Source organism: Sebastes fasciatus, chromosome 9, assembly GCF_043250625.1.
Source record: "Sebastes fasciatus isolate fSebFas1 chromosome 9, fSebFas1.pri, whole genome shotgun sequence".
Taxonomy (NCBI): Eukaryota; Metazoa; Chordata; class Actinopteri; order Perciformes; family Sebastidae; genus Sebastes; species Sebastes fasciatus.
In genome coordinates this window covers 29,078,218-29,102,442 of record NC_133803.1, presented here as the reverse complement: position 1 = coordinate 29,102,442, position 24,225 = coordinate 29,078,218, and the positions used below count along the sequence as shown (strand labels likewise).

At 38.4% G+C, this 24,225-nt stretch overlaps 2 protein-coding genes and 1 long non-coding RNA gene across 3 annotated transcripts in view; 1 reads left to right on the top strand and 2 right to left on the bottom strand.

The window, feature by feature from the left end:
* The window catches only part of LOC141774452 (uncharacterized), a 393,135-nt gene that overhangs the window by 247,638 nt on the left and 121,272 nt on the right, over positions 1-24,225 (top strand). The window lies entirely within an intron of this gene.
* LOC141774430 (CD48 antigen-like) lies at positions 16,155-23,656 on the bottom strand. Its single transcript, XM_074647097.1, has 2 exons — positions 23,590-23,656; positions 16,155-17,838 (listed from the first exon to the last, which is right to left on the bottom strand). The coding sequence occupies exon 2, from the start codon at positions 17,739-17,741 to the stop codon at positions 16,917-16,919; it is 825 nt and encodes a 274-aa protein (XP_074503198.1). The 5' UTR covers positions 17,742-17,838; positions 23,590-23,656; the 3' UTR covers positions 16,155-16,916.
* Positions 22,754-23,557, bottom strand: LOC141773561 (CD48 antigen-like). Its single transcript, XM_074645404.1, has one exon. The coding sequence runs from the start codon at positions 23,477-23,479 to the stop codon at positions 22,754-22,756; it is 726 nt and encodes a 241-aa protein (XP_074501505.1). The 5' UTR covers positions 23,480-23,557.

Here is a 24,225-nt window from a genome sequence, read left to right as displayed (position 1 = left end):
TTAAGTGGAGCATAAAAATGACAAATAAAGGAATCTTGAATCTTGAAAATCTTGATATATTTTACTAAAGTAAAAGTAGAATTACCACACTATAAAAAATACTCTATTAGGTCTACAAGTAAAAGTCTTCAATGCAATATGTGCAATATAAAAAAAAATTAAAAATGCTTGTGAAATATTTTTATAGTATGCAACCTCTACTGCTCCCATATACTATATATATATATATAAATATATATATATATGGAGAGAGAGAGAGAGAGCTAGAGAGAGAGAGAGAGATATGTATATATATATATATATATATATATATATATATAGAGAGAGAGAGAGAGAGAGAGAGAGAGATATGTATATATATATATATATATATAGAGAGAGAGAGAGAGAGAGAGAGAGAGAGAGAGAGAGAGAGAGAGAGAGAGAGATGTATATATATATATATATATAGAGAGAGAGAGAGAGAGAGAGAGAGAGAGAGAGAGAGATGTATATATATATATATATATAGAGAGAGAGAGATGTATATATATATATATAGAGAGAGAGAGAGAGAGAGAGAGAGAGAGAGAGAAGAATATGTGTAAATACATGAGTAAAAGTACTGTCAGCTAAATGCAGTGGTGAAAGGTAACTGTAATTACATTTACTTAGAAGTATTGAGATATTAACACTATAAAGATACGCTATTACAAGTGGAAAAAGTCCTGCATTCAAACTTTTACCCAAGAAGTCCAAAATGTACTTAAAGTATCGAACAAATGTTTATATTCAAGTAAGATGGTAGTACCTGAAAATTGTACTTCAATTGTTAATGTACTCATGTTACTTTCCACCACTGCTGCTGCATGGTACTTGATTCAATAGTTTACTGCAAATTGAGGGAGAAGTAGATGATATAGCTGATGTAGTTTTGCAAAGTAAATGTAGTAATACTACAATATAATAACTCTCTAAAAATGTACTTGGGTAAAAGTAAAGAAGTAGCCGATCAGCAGGGAAGTAAAAACATTCACTTATGATGTATTACTGTGTCAGTAGATACTGTATGGATCAGGAGTACATATTGCACTTCAGTATCAGTTAATGATATTTAAATTTTCACTGCAGCTGTCAGATAAATGCAGAAGACTTAAAAATGTACAAATATCTAAATCATAAAGTCTCACAAAACGTTTATCTAAAAAGGTCCAAGCTTCAAATCTCAAGGCCTCAGTACTTGAAATAAATACTTTGATGCAGCCCACCTCTGGGTGAAATCAATGATCACATCTGTCAACCACAAAGTGTTGTGATTTGACGCACAGCAGACGGCTTCATGAACTTGAACCTTGAACACCAGCGAGGCCTTCAGCAGCACGTCTGCTTCATCGCCTCCTCGTTGATGTGAATCTGTGAGATTCAGGCTCCACAGACACGCGTGACTCTCTCTCCCTCATATAACCCTTCATGCTCGCTTTCATGCCAAACACCTGACATACCATGAGTGTTTATACATTTTCAGCTTCAGTGGACCCAATTGGAATGAAACGGGGCTTGTAGAGTTGCTTCTGCCTGCTTGTTGCCTGCTGCCACCTCCATCTTTATATTTATCTCCAGGATGCTGCAAGCCTTCTTTCAGCTGTGAAGAAACGGCTTCTAGAAATTATGGTGTGTTTTAGAAGCCACCTGTATATTATTCAAGGGGATACATCCATCCAGGGTATGAAATTAACATTTTCCACTATGTTACTTCTTTACTTTTACCCAAGTCAATTTTTAGAGAGTTATTATATTGTAGTATTACTACATTTACTTTGCAAAACTACAAGCTACATCAGCTACTTCTTCCTCAATTTGCAGTAAACTATTGAATGGAGGAGGGTACTGTACACAGTATACTGTACTGTACTTTGTTATTGTCATCTGTAGTGGTTATTTGCATAAAAACACACAATTCAAATGATTATAATTATTTAAATATTTGATTTTATTAACAGAAAACTCTTTGCATGTTGCTTAGAGCTAGTATGAGGAAGTTAAACAGGTCATAACTCCCTCTCTATTATCTATTTTATACTGCTTGTCAGTATGAGCCAAGTTTACTTAAATATATCTCTGATAAGTACATAAAAAGTAAACTGAAAGTATGCTCTCTTATTTAAAGTTTAAAAGAAGTATACTAATAGCTCACTTGAATAAAATTATTTTTGGTAAGGGCTGGAAGATCAGAAGACCTCCAGTTTGTGAGTGTATATATATATATATGAATATATGTGTGTGTGCATATATATAATTGGTTAGAGTGGGAGACAACTCCTTCAATGTGAGAATAAGTGGAAAACTCAGGTGAAGCCAAGAACAGATTAAACAGAATTTAACTTCCCTCATGGTAATCACACTCTCACACATAGGCACACAGAGACAGACTTATTTTTATACTGCTGAGACGCTGTAAAACACACACTTAACGTTTGCTAATAAAATACACGCCTGCTGCTGAGCTGGACGCCAGGAGTGAGTAGTGGGCGTTGCAAATTGAAGCGTTTCCCAACGAGCTGCAGACGCTGAAAGAAGACTCTGAGACTTAAGAAACATAAGAAACCATGTGTGCCTGTAGTGTACTTATGCACACACACACACACACACACCCACCTTACATAATCTTTGCACAATCTGTGTTTGAACCCTCCTGTTTACGTTGCTATGGTACCAGCACCAACACCTCTCCTGGACGTTTCCAGGGCTGGAAGCAGCAGACACACCTTCCTTTGATTCCAAAGGGTTGAAGGCGTTGCTGTGGCTGGTTCGCTTCACTCCTGATGGATGTTTTTTAACAAGTGCTTCTCTTTCCAAGAGCCAATGGGCTGCACTTCTGTGTGAAGCGTCAGGAAATGATGAAAAATGGAGACATGGTGTGCATGGTCCGATTACAACACGCTGGATTCGGCAGTGGGCCTACTGTTTTTACACTGTACGAATCCATGAGCTCGAGGACCAACCCATGTTACTCTGGGAAGTTTAGGGCATGTTATCTGTTACAGGCTGATTTTTATAACTTGCAATGAAAATACTTCCACATTTACAATACTAAAATATTAGGGAAAAACACAAAAATAACACATTAATGCAACTTGTGATTTTTAGGTTGTAGCGGACTCAGTTTTAAAGCTAGAGTTGAGATACTGGCATCATATGAAAACATACAATCTATTGTTACCAACCATGTCATACATGGAAGGAGGCTAAATAATGCTCAAAATGTACGCTATTTTTAAAAATTTAATTTAACTTAATTTAATTTAATTTAATTTAAGTATTATCTTAATTAATTATTATTTTTAATTATTTAATTGGTATTACTATTTTATTTTATTTTATTTTATTTATTTATTTTATACTTTATTTGAAGAGTCCAATACAATATATTTGCATGTTCAGATTTTTCATTACAATTCTGCAAAGAGTAACTTTAGATCAATTTTGATGTATATATTGGGGTAATTTGGTAGTAATTCCAAAGAAATTTCAAATAGATTACTTGCTAATTATCACCTATTTACCATCTGTAAAATGAAGTGTTACCAAAATGTGAGACGCAAGTTAGGATACATCACAACAAAAGAGAATAACTGTTGACTTTTACAGTTGACCAAGTTTTAAAAAGTTATTTGTAAACTTAGATTGCAAGACAGTTTTAAGGAGCGGAAGAGTAGAGTGTAGGCTGCAGTGCAGCTGGCTGAAGAAGTCTGCAATGAAGCTCAATATGATCATTAAAATAAGATGAAAAGTTGCTTCTCTCTGCAGAGGATAAAAAAAAGTTTTGGATTTTGATGTGTATTAGTTTCATCCCAAAAATACAGCACTATTATAGATTTTCATAGCTCAGTATTAATAACCCTCTGAGACCTGCTGGATTGCGGGCGATCCCAACTGACTTTACTGTCTTTCAGAGGCTAGAGTGAAGATACTGGTATCATATGAAACTAGAAAACCTGAGGAATCCATTGTTATCAACCATGTCATACTAGCTTGTCGGAAAGGAGGCTAAAAATGCTCCAAAGTTGGGCTAAATTTTGGTGAGGAAAAACTGGCATGGCCATTTTTAAAGGGGTCCCTTGACCTCTGACCTCAAGATATGTGAATAAAAATGGGTTCTCTGGGTACCCACGAGTCTCTTTTTATTTAAGACTAGAACAACTTGACCCACAGTGCTGAGCTTCATCTAAAATTAATCTTCAGGTTCTCAGCTTTCAGATGATGTACACCCCCTCTATGTGACATCTACTGTTGACCTGCTATCGCCCCCTAAAGACCCCCTGTACCCCCCTGAAAAAGGTGTATTGTGGGTCTCAGAGGGTTCACATTTAAGCCGTTGGCATACAGTCTAGTGTGAGTTAGCAGCTTCTGTGTTTGACAGGACGTAGGTCTGCTACTGAATGTTTCAACAGAGATTGAACTATGACCTCAGGTTTATGAGACAGTCTGTTTAGCAACTAAAACACCTCCAACTGATTTTTTTTTTTTTTTTAAAGTGAGTTTGCAAGCTCTAAAATGCTGCTATTTTTAGATAATGTGGATCAAGTCTTATTTTGGCTCTTCACACAAACAGATCTGTTTTTGCACTGACTTACTTCACTTTCCTCGCTGTGATGTAAGTGCCCTAGATCTCAGCAAAAAAAAGCATCTGCTCTCGTCCCATGTGATGCTGACAGTGGACAAAGTGTGTGTTGGATCGCGCCAGTAAGGGCAGACTGTTCTCAGCGAGCATTTTATCCTTTGTTGTTGTTGTGCGATAAGACCAAAACATAGCAACAGCTGGGGCTGCGTTCAGCCACACAAGGGAGTCAGCAGGGCTGCGGAGGAGAAGTCTTCGCTGGTGTGACAGGATTATGTGATAGAAACATGCTGTGCTCATGCGTAGCCAAATATTAAATAACACTACTGTCCCGTGTTTGAGAGGCCGAGCTGAGCGCTGTTGTCATGCTGCCATGGTGACAGTAACCATGCACAGGATACTGTTTACAGAATGTTTAGCGTATCACAAAGCAGGCACATAGGGTGACCGCACCAGATGATCAAATGTGTGTGTGTGTGTGTGTGCAAGACCGAGCACATTTTTAACTGACTTGTGTGCGTCCTACATTCTGTATTTGATTAAAACCAATAGCTCATATTGTGAATGGGTGCACTGTGGGACTGGCACTGCTTGACATTACTTCATTTCCCCTCTGAAATACCAAGTAGTATAACCATACACTAACAAGTTCAGTGTGTGAGTTAGAAAGTGTCTGTATTACGTGATCTGTAGCCTACACATGTTGCCTAAATGTTCTCCAGATGTTGTTTTGTAGTAAACGAAACAGAAGGACACTCCTCACATGGTAACATAGTACACAGTGTTGCTTAATCGGACTGAGAAAATATTTTCTTATAAGCTTTCAAAATACCTGCAGCTGCCTGCACGCATCACAAGACACACATGCAGGCTACAACTGATATTTGGCAACCCTGAATAGGTTGTAAACTGGCTATGAGAAAATAAACATGCCAAGACAAGAGGAAGACAACTGGCAAGATGGGGTTTTTTTCCATCTCAGCTGTCGGTTGCTCAGCTGGCTGTGCAGCTAATGCCGGGTTCACAATACACGAGAATCAAGCCCATTTTGGGCCTGATTCCTCCATCCCGACAATCATCCGCAAAGCCTTGATTTTTTGATTGTTCTAAAGGTTATCTTTCCAGATATTCCTGTGGTGTGACGTATGTTAAGAGTGTTTTTTTACATCCCCCCGATCGGCTCGGAAGTCCATCCTGGCTGCACCGATCTCAAATCGTAAATATGTTGATATGCCTCAACAGGAAGTGAACAGTGAACTCTACCCAACAATCACACATTCAAGGAACAGCGTGTCTACTTGAGATTAATCAGCAACAATGGGACGAATTGAGCAGACAACACTGCTGCATTTCCTCTAAATTATACCAACTGTTATAAAAATCTATATAATCTATAGTAGGTATTTGCTAAATGAAATACAGATGAATATTTTGGATGATTGAGGTGATGGTTGTCTTGAAGAAGCACAATCCAGGTGAGACTTGCAGACCTTTCTCAGATGCTGTAGTACAACCCCCAAATAAAAAATCCTTACTCCGAAAGCACAGTGTGAAATTCTCAAGTACAATATATAATATTACACAGCGTTGTAGAATACTCGATTCTGATTGGTCAATCACGGCACTCTGCGGTCTGTTATTTCTTTATAGCAGACCGTTGCTATGGGTGCAGTTCTGATGTCGAACTATAAACCTATTTGATGAGGTGCCAGAGACGTGTAAGAGGTAATTATGTGAACATACTTAACCACTAAGTAGCCTGCCTTATTGCATGTGCAAAATCAGTCATGTCATTGCTTCATAAAAAAATATCATACATTACTATCAATCAATATATCTATTTATTGGAGTTCAAACATAAGAAAAAACTGATTTCATTCATCTAAAATAGGCTACTGTGTACCAGTGGAAGAAATACTCAGATCCTTTAGCCTACTTAAGTATAAGTAGGCCTGCACAACAGTCTAAATCCTTAAGTAAAAGAACATAAATATCACCAAAATGTAGGCTTAAAGTATCAAAATTAAAAGTACTTGTTCTGCAGAAGTGATATTATTATACATGACATTAAATTGTTACTCATGCATCAAAGCGTTAACTGCAATTTAATATTGTAGCTGGACGAGGTGGAGCTAGTTTTAACTATACGTTCGTTAGTTTAGTCCAGTTTTTCCCATATAGATATAAATATAACTCCACTTGTAATATACTATTTATTCTTTCTAATACTCTTAGACAACATTTTTTATACAATATCTCATCAGTATGCAACTTATAGTTTTAAGCACTTATTCATCAGAATATAACACATATATATACTGTTTAACTCCTCCACAAGTGCCCTCTCCCATTCTTTAACCACTGAATGTACAGCACTGGAGAAGTTAGTGGGAATACGAGACGTCCACTCAGGCACTAAGATACAAGTTTCCTACTTGGTGACAGCAGAATTAAACATCTTAAGTCAGAATCGTCAAATCATTTTCCAACATCCACAGTGAATATTTTTTCCTCTGTAGGCAAAGTTATTCTTTCCCGCAGAAAAATAACAGAACAAGCCCTGGAATTGGACAAGGTGTTGGTTACAATCCTGAGACAGTCTTAGTAAATATTGGCAAGGAAAGTGAAAGATGACCTATTTTTATTTCAACGCAAAAAAAAAATAGTTTGTGTCCTTGAGCAAGGCATTTATTGTGCAGATGATTAGCAAGAGAGGAATGGATGTCCTGAGCAAAAAGAGGACAGTGTAGATCCCCAGGTAAAGCCTCTAATCAACCATTAAATCATAACTTTTTTATATTCACATCAAGTTCCCTGCATGGGATCAATCTTATCTTACTTTTCAGGTTTGCACTGAGCCATGTTTGTCTTCTTCTCTTCATTCTTAACGCTGGTATTTGCAACTAGTAGACATGTCATTTACAGGCTCGAATGTCTGCTTAGTGCACAAAACAACTTTAAAAGATTGATGTATATCATTTGGTCAGGGTTTGTTGATCATGTCCCAGTTGAGGGGATGAAATCACCCCCCAAATACTGTGTATCATAACCTTTATTGCCACATATACAACAATAATAAATTATGGAACTTATTGCAACATGAATAGGGGAAATGTAAACCAGATGTTTTAACTCTAAACGTTACTGTAATTCTCTGTTTAATTAAAGTTTGAGAAACTGTGCAACATCTGGATCAGTTTCATCAGTTATCTACCATGTTTAATCAATCAACTCGCCTTTTGATTACAATTTAAATGGAGCTTTTTGTACATTCTGTCCATGTCAGGTTATATATATTGTGACAGGAACACACAGTTTAGTGCTACGAGACTTTGGGTGTCACTGCATGTAATTACAGAGACGCTCACTGTAATTAGGTATGGTGTCGTCAGTGAGCTCACCAAACACCAAAGACACTGAACTAAAGGAGCATTTTAATAGCAGCCTGTCAGTGAAGCCGTTGCATTACGAGGTGTACCACGGCCTTATTGGAAATGATAGACTCTGTGTACAGAAGATGATCAATGGTTAACACACACAAAAGAAAATTGTTTGGGGATTTTCACAGTAACAGTAACTGTACTACCATGCACACGCCGCAACTCTATACACATTTATAGGAGTAATATTGTGTCTTTACCGGTTTAAGGCTGATGAAATTTCTGTATTTCTATATATTTTAAGGCTGAAGAAGGCGACCTGTCCTGTGTACTCCGCCTTCGCCCAATGTCAGCTAGGATCGGCTCCAGCCCCCCCGCGACCCTGAATAAGATAAGCTGTTTCAGATAATGGATGGATGGATGGATGGATGGATTTGACCTAAAAACATTTGGATTGCAATTAATTTTTTTTTACTTTTAGTAAATTGAGTTTTGCTGTTTCAAGTTAATATTTGATCTCAAAACTTTTTATTTTTTTGCTATTTGACTCCAATTTAAAGACACAATTTCACCGCCATACAACACACACCCAAGAGCAGACACAAATAAGTTCAAATACACCTCACTAATACACATACAGTGTGTGAACTCACACAAACACCACAGGAAACATGAGCATGCACAGACTCATCACCCACAAAACACACATGAAAATAACCAAAGAGACACACGTACAAAAAACAAGGCACACCCACCATCTACCATCCACACAGTTCAAACAGTCAACTGGTGAGGATTCATCTGAAGGCATCGGGGTCATCATCATCACCATGGTAACAAGCAACACAGTGATGCAAGCGAAGCATGATGTCATTGAATGCATCTGTCGTCCGTGGCCTGCGGGTGTTTTTTATAACCGCAGGAATTGTGGGGGGATTTTGAGTAAAATCTGGCAGAACAACGAGACAAAGGGAGGATTTCTCAACAAGGTTTATTCTTACAAAATATACATGAACAGAACATTCATCGAAGCGTGACTGCTATCACTGTGCACACATGTCACAACAACACAGGAGAGGGAACGCTTCACATGCCCTTTGGGGGGAGACAGCGCAGGTAGTCGACTGGAGTTTGAGTGCAATTCATAACATTACATATGTTTAGTTATGGAGAACAACAACCAACCTGAACTGAGAAAAACGATTGTTTGCAGCTGAGCACCTGGTAACACACCAACATGAGTTACCACTTCCTGTCACACACCAGACAGGACACGTAAATCTGAACACATGCAGGCTTCAAAAGCATCTAGAGGAGATACTGTCGCTGTGGGAAACCTGAATGGGTGAGAATTTCCTCGACAATATGAAGCGATCAGCACTTTAAAACCCATTCTGGGTTCCCATGACGTTGTGAATTCATGCATGTAGTAAAACATTAAAGGAATTTAACTATTCATAAACAGACCTCGCATGGGCGATTAGAAAAACAAAGTTTTCTTCAAGACTTCAAGGTAACACGGGGTGAGTATTGATATACATTAAATACACATATGGTATGAGACACTAAGGTTCAAGTGAAGTCAATCAGTGAATGTGGAATAAAAACCTTTCACATCATCCCTCAAATTGAATTCTGACACTGTCGACTTCTGCCCGTGTCTCGTCTTCCACCTCTACGATAAGGTCTTCAAACAGGAAACGGCTCCACTGACTTCCTGTGCTTTCATGTGTGTGTATATCATGTAACATGGAGGGAGCTCCGACTGTCGTCAGGTCTCGTTGCTCGGTAGACGGTGAGGTCACGAGAAGGAGAAAGACCGAGTGAAACCGCTATACCTTACATCCCAGGAAGTTGAGCTACACAGGATCCAGAGCTGATTAATGATTTAGACAGTCTGAGCCATGTGCATGCACTTGACCTGAACACACGCTAACTGCACACCAGGCAGCAGCATTATGAAACTGCTGAGTGTTGTGTAACGTGTGCGTGTGCATTACCTCTGTGCATGATACAGTGAAGGGCTTCAGAGGCGTAGGTCTGAGGAAGAGCCAGGCTGGCGTAGCGGAGAGAATACGGGATACACTCCACAGGACAGATGATACCTGAAGTACAGTGTGTTACACCTGCTGGTAATGTGTATCTGGATGTTCTTTTCTAACAATGAACCTCATAAAGCATTTAATCGCAAATTAATCACACATTTTTTATCTGTTCAAAATTGACCTTAAAGGCAGATTTGTCAAATCTTTAACATCAACATGGGAGTGGGCATGCAAATGTATGTATATATTACTAGAAATCAATAAACTACACACACTACAGCTGTCAGTGTGTCAGTGTGCTGACTTGACTATGACTTGCCCCAAACTGCATGTGATTATCATAAAGTGGGCATGTCTGTAAAGGGGAGACTCGTGGGTACCCATAGAACACATTTTCATTCACATATCTTGAGGTCAGAGGTCAAGGGGACCCCTTTGAAAATGGCCATGACAGTTTTTCCTTGCCAAAATTGAGTTTAAATTTTGAGCATTATTTAGCCTCCTTCCCGACAAGCTACAATGACATGGCATGTTTTCTCGTTTCTTAATAATATCTTAATAATAGTAAAAAGCCTTTATTGTAGTGGCTAATTTATTAAAAAAGCCCAAAGCCATTTTCATCCACATATCTTGAGGTCAGAGGTCAAGGGACCCCTTTGAAAATGGCCATGCCATTTTTCCTCACCAAAATTCAGTGTAAGTTTGAAGCGTTATTTATCCTCCTTCGCAACATGTTATATGACATAGTTGGCACCAATAGATTGTAGGTTTTCTAGTTTCATCTGATACTAGTATCTTCACTCTAGCTTTAAAACTGAGCCCGCTACAACCTAAAAATCACAAGTTGCGTTAACATGAGGTTCAAGGTTCAATCTTGAAACTTGAAAACAACTGCCTGGAAAATAATCTGACCACAAGGTCCAAATTTCCATTGATTCAAAACATATTCCTTTTTCCCACAAACCCCCCCAAAAAGACATGCATAATGTGGAGAAAAACAGGAGCCCATAGTGTACCACCATCTTTTAAATATATATTTCATTCATGAATAAAAAAACATTATTGTGAATGACCCAGTCTGTCAATTTCAGTAGGAAATCAGAGGAGTGTGTGGAGTTCCCTCTGTCTGAAAGGTTAAGGCAAGTAGCCCCTCCTGGTGGTCAATATTTGTATATAAACTTTCTATATCCATGGTGAAAAGGAAATAGGACCGGATATCAGTCAAAGTGGCAATCCTATTCAACACATCAGTGGTGTCCTCAATAAAGGATGGTAGTTTTCTCACCAAAGGTTTAATAAAGGAATCAATATGTTTAGAAGTGGGTTCTGTGAGAGTACCATTACCTGATATAATAGAACGGCCAGGAGGGTTATCTTTAGGCCCCTTGTGCACTTTGGGGAGTAGGTAAAAAGCAGCAATAACAGGGTGTTCAACTGTTAGAAAACCAAATTCATCATCATTTCAAAAGAACATCATGTGTTCTTTTACAGTTTTTCTCATTCGCTTTGGCTCAATTCTCAAATGAGAATTATTTTTTTCAAAACAATGAGCTCAAATCTCTAAACAATTAGTTTGTCGTTCACAACAGATTCACATTTTTCATTCATTCGAGCAAATTATAGCAAAAGATCAAAACTGATGAGTTGATTCTCAGTGAAAGATGAGCAACAACCCTTATGTTTTTATTTATTTATTTTATTTTTGCATGTTTCGGGGTATGTATTATGGTTTTATTATTATTTTAAATGTATGTGTGTGCATTTATATACACATATATATATACATATATATATGTATATATATATATATGTATATATATATATATATACATATGCATATGTGGGTCTATGTATATATATATATATATATATATATATTTATTTTTTACGATTTATTTATTATTACTATTATTATTGTTATTTCTTTTATCTATTTATTTATTTATTTTTCCTTCTTTGTGATTACTTAATGCAATTCCATGTGCAAGTTGCCAAATCTTCCATGTGTACCACATTATCCAAAGGTCTAGGGCAGGGGTCAGCAACCTTTACTATCAAAAGAGACATTTTAGGCAAAACGAACAAAAAAAAAATCTATCTGCAGCAAAACATTTGATCATTGTGATGAAGGTAACACAGTTAATAGTCTAAGTTTATAGTATATAAGTCTAATGCAGTGAGGGCCAAAGAGACAATGTACTACGGAGTATTAGGGTCACATTGAGGGAAAAACATCTGAGATATCCCGAATAAAGTCATAATATTACGAGAAAAAAATAAATAACACGTAAATTACTACTTTATAATATTATGACTTTATTCTCGTAATATTATGACTTTATTCTTGAAATCTCCGATTTTTCCCCCCTCAATGTGGCCCTAATACTCCGTCGTTCCGTCGTACCATACACCTTCAAGAATGATAAATAATAATGAAAATGTAAACAAAAAACAGTTATTCATTTCCATGTTTATAAATCCACAGGGAGCCACTGGAGAGGAGCTGAAGAGCCTCATGTGGCTCCAGAGCTGCAGGTTGCTGACCCCTGGTCTAGGATAATATAGTTCCAAATATGTAAATTAGTTCCTTTATAGTTTTGCCGTTGTGCTATACCTTTTGTAAATAATAAAACAACAAATATAAATGTTTAACATAAAAACAGTCCCAGATCAAATGTACACTAAAGTGTGTCCACATACCTTTGGCTACATAGTGTAGTTTCTCCTTTTTTGGTTTAGTTCCTACGGAGCCCCCCTAGACCCTAGGAGAAAGCTTTTATTATCTCGTTCCCTCGAGTTACTTCCTAGAGCACTTCTTCCAATCATTCCTGACCGTCCACACGTTGCTGATGTACAGAGACCCCCCTAGATGATGTACTTTGGTAAAGCTGGAAAGATATTGACAGATTCAAACTTCCTGGATCAATAACTCATAACCAAAACGTTGTTAAAACACAAACAACAGCTCTTTCTAACCATAGTGTGGTAGACAACGAGCTACAACCTCATTTTAATCAACACATAACACATAATATTGGTCTCTATGTGCAGCCGGCTGAGAGACCAGAGGTCAGGGACCGTCTACAAAGTGCAACGCCGAGAAGAGAAAAATATTCCTTAACTTCAGTATTATACAGTGTAGTACCACCAACATCACTTCACACATCTTTTTTTGGACTGCATTATCATTTATGGAGAGTTTAATAACCCTTTTAATAATAACGTCAATTTTGATAATTGATTGATTGTCAGAAGTAATTTATCAAGCAAAAATTACAAAATGATCTGGCTGCCACTTCACAAATGTGGAGATTTTACTACTTTTCTATCACTGTAAATTGAATATGTTTTAGTTTTTGACTGCTGGTTGTATAAAACAAGAGACAGTTGAAGGCGTCACCTTCGACTTCGACTCTTGGAAGTATGAAGATTGACATCTAAAGTTACTGTCTATATTGTTCAGGTTGTTATTTTTAAAAAATATTTTTTTTATCAATATTTACAATAATGCACAAAGCTTGATGAAAATGAATTTAAAAATATTTATTTATTTATAAATATATACGTATATTATTGAAATAAATTCATTCATTCAAGCAAATTGCACGTAAAGTACAAAAGAGTCAGTACAATAACCACTTGCACATTTTGCTGATCAAAACTGATGATACTCAGTGAAATTGTCGTCTTCTTCACAACTTCTAAACAATCTTTCATCGTTTGAGCCGTCACATGCAAAATGATCCATTCAATTATCAAAATCTGTCAGACATGCATGTATACTCCATAAATATCTATGACGAGGAGGTACAATTTGTTGTTTTTGAACTGCAGTTTTTTTTCATTGTTGCAGGGTTGTTGCCCCCTAGACCCCTTGACCCCCTAGACCCCCTAGACCCCATACACCCCTAGACTCCATAGACCCCTAGACCCTTAGACCCCCTAGACCCCCTAGACCCCATAGACCCCTAGACCCCGTAGACTTGTTGTTGTTGTTGTTGTTGTTGTTGTTGTTGTTGTTGTTGTTTTTTGGCATGGATGTCAATTTATGGCAAAATTTCTGTTCAACACATTGCTACACAAATAAATTGACTGTATACATACAAATGTGCATATCCTTTTTCTGTGTAACTCTTACATTTATATACATTTATATTATTTGTATTTGACCTACTGTTGAAATGGGAATCTGAAAAGCTCAGTGCCATACACATTCAGCTAGACAAAACTGACTTTCTTGTATCGTACAGTATAAGCAGTCAGTGTCAATAAAAAGTAGAACAAAACAGAGATTTGTATATAAAAAAACATTTCCAGGGTTGACTGTCATGGGGGAAAATCATCTCCACATTTTGACCAGGACGGCTCACATGATGACAAAATTACTTTTCATTTTGGTGGCCAATTTACTGAAACAATAACAAGGTTTAGGAGCATGAATGAAGTGTTTTGGGTGAGTTACTACGTTTTGCAAACATGCAATAGAGTTGTAATGTCCCATGAAGCAGTTGTGAAGGCTGCACTTTCAGTTTAGAGAAAGTTAAGACTGTTTTGAGAAATGAGCCAAAGCTGAGCAGCTTACTGTCAGTCCAACACAGGTTTTGCTGTTCAATGTATTTTTCTTTGGATAATACAACTACAGCGCCACCCTTATCCGCTGGACGAATCCTGATGTCTTTATTATTAGAAAGTTCATTCAAGGCTAAGTGCTCTTTGTTAGATAAATACTGTAGGATTTGGAAGTGAAAGGGTTAGCAAGGGCCTATTTTTATTATGTTTAGTTATCCTGTAACACGGTCACACATCAGAACATTTACCAGTATGGCATATTATTATTCACCATAAATGCTTTGAATGAGTGAACGGTTATATGGATGCCGTTCTACCGGGGGGTATTTTATCACTATGATCTATCTTCAGATACAGAGAAATGACGACCGGTGGTAGAAAATACACTTACTCTAGTGTACTTAAGGAACATTTTAACATACTTGTAGTATTTCCATTCTACTTCTATCCCACTTGTTACATCTTAGAGGGAAATTACTGCACTATATTTGATACTTTTGGTATTTTGCAGATTAATAATACAACATATAAACTAAACTAACAAAGATCTGAGTGCCTGTTGATTACACCACCTGATACAGGCTACTTCTACTGTAAAGTTGGGCTCAGTCTGCAGTGGCCGGTTCCTATATGTGCCAGTAGGGGGCACTATAAGACTATTGGTAACTTGTAAACAGACATTCAAGTATGATATAAAATACAGGTGGGACACAATGAGATGTTTACAGTATAATGTAACGCTGTAGATTTCTCCTAAATTCACCAAAAGTCAGCATTATATAATGCCTCATTTGCATATTTAAAGATAACATTTCAGAAAACTTGCAATACAAAAAAAATCTCTTAATGTAAGTAATCAACTGGGGAAGTTTCATGATGATATGTGATGTGGTGATTTGTGATTACTTAATGTAATTCCATGTGCAAGTTGCCAAATCTTCCATGTGTACCACATTATCCAAAGGTCTAGGACAGGGGTCAACATCCTTTACTATCAAAAGAGCCATTTTAGGCAAAAAAAACAACAACAAAAATCTGTCTGGAGCCGCAAAACATTTGATCATTGTGATGAAGGTAACACAGTTAATACTCTAAGTATATAGTATATAAGTCTAATGCAGTGAGGGCCAAAGAGACAATGTACGACGGAGTATTAGGGACTTTTTTTTGGACTGCATTATCATTTCTGGAGAGTTTAATAACCCTTTTAATAATAACGTCAATTTTGATAATTGATTGATTGTCAAAAGTAATTTATCAAGCAAAAATTACAAAATGATCTGGCTGCCACTTCACAAATGTGGAGATTGTACTACTTTTCTATCACTGAAAATTGAATATGTTTTAGTTTTTGACAGCTGGTTGTATAAAACAAGAGACAGTTGAAGGCGTCACCTTCGACTTTGACTCTTGGAAGTATGAAGATTGACATCTATGGTTACTGTCTAAATGTTCAGGTTGTTATTTTTAGACAATATTTTTATATCAATATTTACAATAATGCACAAAGCTTGATGAAAATGAATTTAAAAATATTTATTTATTTATATATATGAATGTTATTGAAATGTTGCGGTAAGGACATTTAGTATAAGAACAAAGTAATGAAAACTATAAGAAATAAACATGTTACAGATTAAAATCTTAACGACTAAATGCAATTGTGTGTACGTCTTTATATGTATACTTTTTGGAAACTGGTCAGAAGATGCTGAAATGTTGGTAATTTAATTACATTCACTTCTGGTGATTAAATCAGCCTTTTCTTTGGTATGGTTTCTTATCAGATATATTCAAAGCTGCTTCACTCACATTATCAATATGTCTGATTGACTTATTTACATCCTCAGGCACACTGCAAAGACTCACTGAGAATATCATATATCTGTTAATATAAGTTTAGTTTTCTCTGATGGTTAAAATTCATAGAGATTGTTTTTTTTTTAATTTAGGAGAGTCAAAAGTGATTTTAGTTGCAGAAACACCCACATACATACACATACACACATACATACATACATACTTATACACACAGGTGGCTGTTTAAAAAAAATAAAAAAATAAAAAATACAATTAATTTGTTCTAAAAAACAACTTTGTTGTTATGAAAATCCCTCTGCTGCAAGTAACAGTCGATGATGCACACAGCTGACTGCTAAAAAATACACAGAAAATTAACATGTTTGTACATGTCATGTATGCAGAAATAGAAGTCTGAGGACTATTTGAGCTCCTCAACTTCATGCAGTTTCTTTGGCGTCTGACTTTGTATCTTGTGGGTTAGCCTGAAGTGGTACGGTCTCAGCTGTCTTAGGTGAACTGTCACTAGGAGAGAGAAGTTGGCTGTCCATTTCCATGTGCTTCTGGGAGGGGCCTATCTTCTTTAGTACAAAAAACCACACAAAAAAAACGCACAAAAAAACGCACAAAAAACCACACAAAAAAACACACAAAAAAAACACCTACCACAGCTAAGACGAGCAAACCAAAAAAAACACCCATCACAATTAAACCCCTGTTGTCTGGCTTAGGCTTCTTGTAGAGCAGGATGGGTTCGGGGTCACTTTCTTCCCGGCTGACTGGGTTCTCCATCCTGCAGGTGAAGGTCTTCACACCTGAGTCATCCTTGTTGGTGATGGTGATGTCCTTCCCAGACACCTCCCACTCTCCATCTCCCTTCTTCCAGCTGTAGGTGACAGGTTCAGCCTCGGTGGTGTCTGAGTCACAGAAGAACCTACAACTATCAGAATAAGGTTCACAAGTCAATGTCCCTAGAGCTACTTTGGGCTTCTGGACCTTCTTGATCAATTTAGCTTTATAGCTCTCACTCTGGACTCTGTCGTTGATCTCCACTGAATACACACCCTCGTCCTCTTTGCTCATCTTGTTGATGATCAGCTGTCCAGTCTCTGTGGTGAGGTTTGCTCGTCCTTTAATTCTGAGGTAATAACCCTCATCTTCCACCCACTCAGCCAGCAGATTATCGTTGAATATCCACACGATGATGTTGATGTGACCCGGAAAAGTAGGCCTCACTTTTAACGTTAGATCTCCACCATCCGTGAAGAACACCGGTGTTACAGTATTCTCGGTTAGAGCGACGTTCAGCACCAACAACAGCACACACAACCCGGTCAGTTTCCCCATCATGTCCACGGATCAATACACTACGGGGAGGATATCGATCTTCATAGTCAGCAAAAACGACTCGTTTTTAGCTCGCTGCCCTTCAGCAATGCGTTCACACCTTGCCTTCCTTCCTTCCTTACTTCTGCTCTGGCTGTTGAGGAAACGGTAACAAAGTCCAAGGTCCATAGAAAGAAGGCTGGGTCACGCGTCATCAACGTGTCATAAATCCGGGGGTATAGTGTGACGGCCTCACCTCACGACAACCTCATGTATTCCTTCCCTGTGTCCTTGAAGGTATCAAGGGAGAAGATGCGTGATGCAAAGCACCTGATGCTGGTGCGCCCTGAGCATAAAAGCCCCAATCAAGCGTTGCTCTGGTCTCTCTCTCTCCTTCACCTGGACTCATCCCTGTCAGAACCTGCCGGGCTGACTTTGTTTGGCTTTTCTTTAGTTTTCACTCACAACACATCACACTTCATCATGCTCACACATCCACATCTACATTACTGATGTTACTGACTGACACGCTCCACATTTGTAGTTATTTCTGTACTATAAATAGATAATGAATATCTTTGGTTTACAATCATTCACTGCGTCCTTCCCGGAGATGAAGAGAAGTCTCCTCCAAGTCCTACTGCTGTGTCCTTTCAGACTCAGGGACTAACTTTTGAGCAACAGAAGGAGATTCTGATGTTGCAGCTTGAACATGACAAAATGAAACATGAATTGGAAGTTAAAAAGCAAATTGAAGTAGAGCGAATCCGTCAGCACGGAGACCCCCTAGACCCCCTAGACCCCTAGACCCCCTAGACCCCTAGACCCCCTAGACCATAGACCTCCCTAGACCCCTAGACCCCTAGACCCCCTAGACCCCCTAGACCCCCTAGACCACTAGACTCCCTAGACCCCTAGACCCCTAGACCCTTAGAACCCCTAGACCCGTAGACCCCTAGACCCCCTAGACCCCTAGATCCCCTAGACCACTAGACCCCTAGACTGGCTAGACCGCCTAGACCGCCTAGACCCCTAGACCTCCTAGTCCCCTAGACCCCTAGACTGGCTAGACCGCCTAGACCGCCTAGACCGCCTAGACCGCCTACACCGCCTAGACCCCTAGACCCCCTAGTCCCCTAGACCCCTAGACCCCCTAGACCGCCTAGACCCCTAGACCTCCTAGTCCCCTAGACCCCTAGACTGGCTAGACCGCCTAGACCGCCTAGACCGCCTAGACCCCTAGACCCCCTAGTCCCCTAGACCCCTAGACCCCCTAGACCGCCTAGACCCCTAGACCCCCTAGACCCCTAGACCCCCTAGTCCCCTAGACCCCTAGACCCCCTAGACCCCTAGACCCCCTAGTCCCCTAGACCCCTAGACCCCTAGACCCCTAGACCCCTAGACCCCCTAGACAAGGAAATGGGACCGGAGTCACACATCAGTGGTGTGCTCAATAAAGGATAGTAGTTTTCTTACCAAAGGTTTAATAAAGGAATCAATATATTTAGAAGTGGGTTCTGTGAGAGTACCATTACCTGATATAATAGAACGGCCAGGAGGGTTATCTTTAGGCCCCTTGTGCACTTTGGGGAGTAGGTAAAAAGCAGCAATAACAGGGTGTTCAACTGTTAGAAAACCAAATTCATTATCATTGATACAACCCTCATCAAGCGCCTCTTCCAATAGAACATCAAACTTTGGCTCAAATCTCAAATGAGAATCTTTTTTTTTCAAAACAATGAGCTCAAATCTCTAAACAATTAGTTTGTCGTTCACAACAGATTAAAATTTTGTATTCATTCAAGCACGTGTTTTGGCACATGTGTACAAAAGAGTCAGTACAATAACCACTTGCACATGGATCAAAACTGATGAGTTGTTTCTCAGTGAAATTGTCGTCTTCTTCACAACTTCTAAACAATCTTTCATCGTTTGAGCCGTCACATGCAAAATGATCCATTCAATTATCAAAATCTGACATGCATGTATATTCCATAAATATCTATGACGAGGAGGTACAGTTTGTTGTTTTTGAACTGAACTACTGCAGGTTTTTTTCATTGTTGCAGGGTTGTTGTTGTTGTTGTTGTTGTTGTTGTTGTTGTTGTTGTTGTTGTTGTTTTTGTTTTTTGGGATGGATGTGAATTTGTGGCAAAATTTCTGTTCAACACATTGCTGCACAAATAAATTAACTGTATACATACAAATGTGCATATCCTTTTTCTGAGTAACTCTTACATTTATATACATTTATATTATTTGTATTTGACCTACTGACTACACATTCAGCTAGACAAAACTGACATTCTTGTATCGTACAGTATAAGCAGTCAGTGTCAATAAAAAGTAGAACAAAACAGAGATTTGTATATAAAGAAACATTTCCAGGGTTGACTGTCATGGGGAAAAATCATCTACACATTTTGACCAGGACGGCTCACACGATGACAAAATTACTTTTCATTTTGGTGGCCAATTTACTGAAACAATAACAAGGTTTAGGAGCATGAATGAAGTGTTTTGGGTGAGTTACTACCTTTTGCAAACATGCAATAGAGTTGTAATGTCCCATGAAGCAGTTGTGAAGGCTGCACTTTCAGTTTAGAGAAAGTTAAGACTGTTTTGAGAAATGAGCCAAAGCTGAGCAGCTTGCTGTCAGTCCAACACAGGTTTTGCTGTTCAATGTATTTTTCTTTGGATAATACAACTACAGCGCCACCCTTATCCGCTGGACGAATACTGATGTCTTTATTATTAGAAAGTTCATTCAAGGCTAAGTGCTCTTTGTTAGATAAATACTGTAGGATTTGGAAGTGAAAGGGTTAGCAAGGGCCTATTTTTATTATTATTAGTTAGCCTGTAACACGGTCACACATCAGAACATTTACCAGTATGGCATATTATTATTCACCATAAATGCTTTGAATGAGTGAACGGTTATATGGATGCCGTTCTACCGGGGGTATTTTATCACTATGATCCATCTTTAGATACAGAGAAATGACGACCGGTGGTAGAAAATACACTTACTCTAGTGTACTTCTATTCCACTTATTACATCTTAGAAGGAAATACTTTTTACTGCACTACATTTGATACCTTTGGTTACTTTGCAGATTAATGATACAAAATATAAACCAAACTAATAAAGATCTGAGTGCCTGTTGATTACACCACCTGATACAGGCTACTTCTACTGTAAAGTTGGGCTCAGTCTGCAGTGGCAGGTTCCTATATGTGCCAGTAGGGGGCACTATAAGACTATTGGTAACTTGTAAACAGACATTCAAGTATGATATAAAATACAGGTGGGACACAGTGAGATGTATACAGTATAATGTAACGCTGTAGATTTCTCCTAATTTACCAAAAGTCAGCATTATATAATGCCTCATTTGCATATTTAAAGATAACATTTCAGAAAACTTGCAATACAAAAAAAATCTCTTAATGTAAGTAATCAACTGGGGAAGTTTCATGGTGATTTGTGATAACTTAATGTAATTCCATGTGCAAGTTGCCAAATCTTCCATGTGTACCACATTATCCAAAGGTCTAGGGCAGGGGTCAGCATCCTTTACTATCAAAAGAGCCATTTTAGGCAAAAAAAACAACAAAAATCTGTCTGGAGCCGCAAAACATTTGATCATTGTGATGAAGGTAACACAGTTTATAGTCTAAGTTTATAGTATATAAATCTAATGCAGTGAGGGCCAAAGAGACAATGTACGACGGAGTATTAGGGACTTTTTTTTGGACTGCATTATCATTTCTGGAGAGTTTAATAACCCTTTTAATAATAACGTCAATTTTGATAATTGATTGATTGTCAAAAGTAATTTATCAAGCAAAAATTACAAAATGATCTGGCTGCCACTTCACAAATGTGGAGATTTTACTACTTTTCTATCACTGTAAATTGAATATGTTTTAGTTTTTGACAGCTGGTTGTATAAAACAAGAGACAGTTGAAGGCGTCACCTTCGACTTCGACTCTTGGAAGTATGAAGATTGACATCTATGGTTACTGTCTAAATGTTCAGGTTGTTATTTTTAGACAATATTTTTATATCAATATTTACAATAATGCACAAAGCTTGATGAAAATGAATTTTAAAATATTTATTTATTTATATATATGAATGTTATTGAAATGTTGCAGTAAAGACATTTAGTATAAGAACAAAGTAATGAAAACTATAAAAAAATAAACATGTTACAGATTAAAATCTTAACGACTAAATGCAATTGTGTGTACGTCTTTACATGTAGACTTTTTGGAAACTGGTCAGAAGATGCTGAAATGTTGGTAATTTAATTACATTCACTTCTGGTGATTAAATCAGCCTTTTCTTTGGTATGGTTTCTTATCAGATATATTCAAAGCTGCTTCACTCACATTATCAATATGTCTGATTGACTTATTTACATCCTCAGGCACACTGCAAAGGCTCACTGAGAATATCATATATCTGTTAATATAAGTTTAGTTTTCTCTGATGGTTAAAATTCATAGAGATTGTTTTTTTTTTAATTTAGGAGAGTCAAAAGTGATTTTAGTTGCAGAAACACCCACATACATACATACATACATACATACATACATACATACATACATACATACTTATACACACAGGTGGCTGTTTAAAAAAAATAAAAAAAATAAAAATACAATTAATTTGTTCTAAAAAACAACTTTGTTGTCATGAAATCCCTCTGCTGCAAGTAACAGTCGATGATGCACACAGCTGACTGCTAAAAAATACACACACGGCTGGGCTGGAGCCGATCCCAGCCGACATTGGGCGAAGGCGGGGTACACCCTGGACAGGTCGCCAGTCCATCGCAGGGCTGACACATAGAGACAGACAACCATTCACGCTCACACTCACACCTACGGGCAATTTAGAGTCCACAATTAACCTAACCTGCATGTCTTTGGACTGTGGGAGGAAACCGGAGTACCCGGAGAAAACCCACGCTAACACGGGAAGAACATGCAAACTCCACACAGAAGGGCCCCAAGCCGTTTTTTTTTAACCTGCGACCCTATAGCTGTGAGGTGCCAGTGCTAACCACTGCACCACCGTGCAGAAAAAACACCCAAAAAAAACACCCATCACAATTAAAACCCTGTAGTCTCTCTTAAGCTCCTTGTAGAGCGGGTCACTTTCTTCCCGGCTGACTGGGTTCTCCATCCTGCAGGTGAAGGTCTTCACACCTGAGTCATCCTTGTTGGTGATGGTGATGTCCTTCCCAGACACCTCCCACTCTCCATCTCCCTTCTTCCAGCTGTAGGTGACAGGTTCAGCCTCGGTGGTGTCTGAGTCACAGGACAACCTACAACTATCAGAATAAGGTTCACAAGTCAATGTCCTTAGAGCTACTTTGGGCTTCTGGACCTTCTTGATCAATTTAGCTCGATATCTCTCACTCTGGACTCTGCCGTTGATCTCCACTGAATACACACCCTCGTCCTCTTTGCTCATCTTGTTGATGATCAGCTGTCCAGTCTCTGTGGTGAGGTTTGCTCGTCCTTTAATTCTGAGGTAATAACCCTCATCTTCCAGCTCCACCCACTCAGCCAGCAGATTACCGTTGAACTTCCACAAGATGTCGTTGATGTGTCCCGGAAAAGCAGGCCTCACTTTTAACGTTAGATCTCCGCCATCCATGAAGTACACCGTAGTTACGGTATCCTCGGTTACAGCGACATTCAGCACCAACAGCAGCACACACAATGCGGTCAGTTTCCCCATCATGTCCACGGTTCAATACACCATGGGGAGAATATCGAGCTTCATAGTCAGTAAGAAACGGACACTTATTTTTTTATCTCGCCGCCCCAGACCCTTAAGCAGTGCGTTCACACCCTTCCTTCTGCTGGCTATTGATGAAACGAAAACAGAAGTCACTATGACAGACTGTAGGACCAATGTCCATGGGAATGAAGCTGGGTCATCAACGCGTCATATCTCTGGGGGCAGCGTCGGCGTTAGGGGCGGGCCATGGGGGTCCAGGCCCGTCCAAAAAGGTCACTGTGCCCCCTCAGCTGAATCTCTCCTGACAAAAAACTAAACTGAAATAACAGCTAAGCTGTTAGTAAAATTAAGTCATTCAGTTTGGTAATGGAAGGACTTAACACTGCAATGCAAAATAAAGCACAAAACAGTGATAGTTTTGCATTTAGGAAACAACTAGGACATGTACTTGGGCTTGATTACATTGTTTTCTATTGGAGTGTCCTAACTGGCTGCGAGCAACACGGCGCTGACGCTCGCAGTTATATGTAATAAAGTTCACTAGTGAAATTTTATTACAAGCTACCTGTCAAAAAATATAACAGCCACCTCACTAATGGTTCAAATAAAACACGAACACACAGCGCAAAGATACAACTATGGAAACTCTGGGAAATATGAGCCGTCACTACAGTATTTCAGTAAGAAGCCTCGTTTTGATCCGCTCCGTTTGCCTGTTTGTTTGTTTAGTTTTTTTTTTTAATCTA